Here is a 3708-nt window from a genome sequence, read left to right as displayed (position 1 = left end):
TTGTTGACACAACCTCAAGTCATATTTATTATATATGACTTATTTCAAAAATTTTAACTAAAAAGTATAAAATATATTTATAATATTCAACTATTATTTTTATAATAAAAAATTTAAAGAGTAAAGTTGGCACTCATACCTATTTTGTTTTAATGAAATAAACAGTCTTACATAGGTAGCATGGCTTCTCTCCACATGCAGTAAGTAGCATTTAGCAAAAATGACTTTATATTCAATTTTAATTTGGTTTATAAAATAAAAAATAATTAAAATTAAATAAAATAGTTGAATAGATCAGCTGCGAGCTACAGATAACGATTTTGTACCGCTAAGCCTTTATTGAAACTTTAGGATTTACCTTACTGTTCCGATAACACAATTAAAAAAATAATTTCTGGTGTTCTTGCAACTGCTAAGAAATGGTCGTATACTGCTACTTTTTAGTTAAAAAATTGAAGTAAATCATATGCAGTAAATATGACCTACCCCGTTTTTCTAAAAATATTTAAAAGTTACGTTAATCTTATAATTTTGATACTTAATTAAACTACTGCTCTCTCTCTCTCTCTCTCTCTCTCTCTATATATATATATATATATATATATAAAGTCGAGATGTGACGAAGGGGCATGTAGATAGACGTAACTATCAGTAGAAGACTGAAAAGATAAGGATTCCCATCAGTGTTCAGTGTTTTGTTGGTAAATTAATTGTTCTTTCAGGATCGTAGATGAGTAAATTAATGTCATTTAATTCCAGAACAGCGAACCCCATGCGATGATTGATGAAAAACGATTGCTTGCTCCGGAGAAGATTGGGGAGCATCATTTTTTATCCCACGTGCGATTTAGGGCTTTTTTATTTAAATATTGTAAAATAAAAAATAATTTATTAAAATAGTGTATTTTTCAAACAATTTTCGTGTCTGGAGTTGGGGCGCACACGTATCACCAAAAAGACTGGCAAAACTTATTATTTTAATATTATAAAACAAGTTTCGTCAAACAAAGGGCGAAAGTTGAACAACGTAGGAGCATTAGAGAGCGGTTTATTAGGAACCGCTCTCAGAAGTCTATGAAAGAGAGCGGTTCTTCGCTCTCAGAAGTTCTACTAAGATAGCGGTTTCACAAGAACCGCTCTCAGAAGTCCTCTTAGAGAGCGATTCAAATAAACCGCTCTCTAATCTCGCAACAGTTTCACCAAAACCGACGCGAAGCTAACTGTGTTTCGCCAAATACAGAGCGAAACTTGTAAAAATAAATTCATCAATTACAATCAACGGTCATGGGAATTTCGCAACTGCTGTGGCGAAAGTTATTTCGCCCAGCCCTGTCTTCTTTTCTTCCTCCATTCTCCTTCATTTTCACATTTGATTTTTCTGCTTCCCTTTCCGTCACTGGCCCTCGTATAGAGTTTGTTCTTTTTGCTTTATTTGTAGTAAAAATTCTGAAGTTTTAAAGCATTTATCTGAGGTAATAATAATAATTATTATTATTATATTTATCATTAATTTATGTTCTATATATTTTTAAAAATATGTAAAAAGTTGACAAAATTGACTTTTTAAATTTTTTTTTATAATATGCAGGGGGTGTAGTACAGTAAAAAATAGTGGTAAATATTTATTAAGGTTAGTAAAATTTTGATACTCATTTATCAATTTGTGTAGTATAGAAATATAGAATTTGTTATTATGTAATTATTGTAGACTTAAAAAAATAGTATATGATAAATAAAATTGAAAACAAAATTATAGGTAAATAATGTCATAATAGTGATAATATTAAATAAAAAATGATATAAAATGTTTGTATTAATACATAATTGAAAATAAAATTTATATAATATGTTTGAATAATATAATTAGTCATGTTATATTAGTTATATATTTATAAGAATAGAAAGAAATTATGAAATCAGTTAAATCACACTCGTATATTAATATGTTTTTTTTGTATAGATGGCATCATTTTCAGGACAGAGTCGGGTTATTAATCCTGGTCCAGAAGATTCATCACTTCTTCGGTTTCAGAGTATTCATGTTTCTGAGCATGTTTGGGATGGACGTAATCACCCGACGTTGAGGGTCAGGAAAAGTCAAAATATTTCTGGTGGACTAGAGGGTGTTCTTGAAGAAATTATTCCTCATCTGGAGTTAGCAGGGTTTATTGGAGTGGCTAACTTATCCCAGTTTCTCCTAGATGTGGGGTTGATTACTGCATTAGTGGAGAGGTGGAGGCCTGAGACGCATACCTTCCACATGTCCCCTGAAGAGTGTACTATTACTCTTCAAGATGTTGCAATCCTGTTAGGATTACGTATAATTAGGAGACCAGTTATAGCACCTACTGGAGGTGATTGGGCGCAGATTGTGGAAGACAGCTTAGGTATCAGACTAGGACCTGAGCATTTTGTAGGGAGTTTCTTGAAGATAAGCTGGTTAGACATCCACTTTACTCATATTAGTATGCATAATCACAGTCCTATGCAGATTACTCGATTTGCTAGGGCATATATATTGAGGCTTATTAGAGGGTTCATTCTTGCTGATCACTCTAGCAGTAGGGTATCTATTAGATACTTACCTTTACTTGAAGATTTTGAGTTGACCGGTCAATATAGTTGGGGCTCAGCAGTTCTAGGTTATTTGTACCGAGAGCTATGCATGGCCACTAACATTGATCATGTTGCTATTGGAAGACTTGCTGCGTTGGTTGTGATGTGGGCTTGGGATAGATTTCCTGATATAGCACCTAGTAAACCCCCCTATACACGTCTCAATCTTCCGTATGGTGTCAGGTAAGTTTTTATTGTTATTGTTATTGTCTGTCTATGCATACATTCTATATAATGTTATTTATCGATCATGTAATATTTTTATTAAACATTATTTGCAGATGGTTGTCACAAGGAATGAGGAAAGGAAGGAAAGATGTACAGTACTACAGATATCTCTTTGATCGTGTATGACGTGATGAGGTAATATAGCCTAATTTATGGTGAAATAGGTAAATAAAATTAGATAACATTAATGGTGTTTATCGTATTTTTATTCTTTCATGTAGATTATATTGGTGCTATACAACATGGAACTTATCAACATGCTTCCACCCATCTGTAGAGACGGTATAGATTTATGGAGGGCGGTTGTGCCACTTATATGTTTTCAAGTTTGTGAGTGGCATCAACCTGACCGAGTGATGCGTCAGTTTGGTATGGTTCAGCATATACCAAGGGCTCCTTATCAGCCTGACCAGCTTCATGACCTTACCCATAGAGGAAAGACTGGAGAAAATTGGTCAGCAAAATTCGGTGCTATTTTAGATATTTGGGAGAGTAGACGCTTGTGGGTTATGGCTAATGAGATGCAGTATGGATTACTCAGTTCTAATTCAGAATACATGCGATGGTATATTACTCACACTCGTCGTTGAATGACCAGGGATGTAGCCATATCAGCTCTGTCGGTATGTTGTTATTTTATTTAATTATTGAGACAATTTTGTATATACAAATATGTTAAACTCATTTCATTTTCAGGGTGATGCAATGGAGAGATTGCATTACTTAAGTACTGATGGACAAGATGATTTTACCTTTGAAGAGTTGAAGGACTTGTCTGAGACTCTCCTATCACTAAAAAAGGAGCATGATCGCATATTAGAACCTGTTTCATGTTCAAATCCTCCAGTGCAGAATGGCAATCCA

General features: G+C 33.5%; 1 protein-coding gene across 1 annotated transcript; it reads left to right on the top strand.

Annotated features, from left to right (window-relative positions):
• Positions 1-1960: 1960 nt before the first annotated feature.
• Positions 1961-3434, top strand: LOC113855904 (serine/threonine-protein phosphatase 7 long form homolog). The gene is made up of 3 exons (XM_027487535.1): positions 1961-2799; positions 2898-2964; positions 3066-3434. Exons 1-3 carry the CDS (start codon positions 1961-1963, stop codon positions 3432-3434), a joined length of 1275 nt encoding a protein of 424 aa, XP_027343336.1.
• The last annotated feature ends 274 nt before the right edge of the window (positions 3435-3708 follow it).

Source organism: Abrus precatorius, unplaced genomic scaffold (genome assembly GCF_003935025.1).
Source record: "Abrus precatorius isolate BTA unplaced genomic scaffold, Abrus_2018 Scaffold11, whole genome shotgun sequence".
NCBI lineage: Eukaryota > Viridiplantae > Streptophyta > Magnoliopsida > Fabales > Fabaceae > Abrus > Abrus precatorius.
This window is presented reverse-complemented; position numbering and strand designations above follow the sequence as displayed.

Bases quoted from the DNA above. Each gene is read 5' to 3' on its own strand.
- LOC113855904 (XM_027487535.1), top strand. From the start codon at position 1,961: ATGGCATCATTTTCAGGACAGAGTCGGGTTATTAATCCTGGTCCAGAA. The intron at 2,800-2,897 runs GTAAGTTTTTAT...CATTATTTGCAG, and splicing joins AATCTTCCGTATGGTGTCAG to ATGGTTGTCACAAGGAATGA. The intron at 2,965-3,065 runs GTATGACGTGAT...TCTTTCATGTAG, and splicing joins ACAGATATCTCTTTGATCGT to ATTATATTGGTGCTATACAA.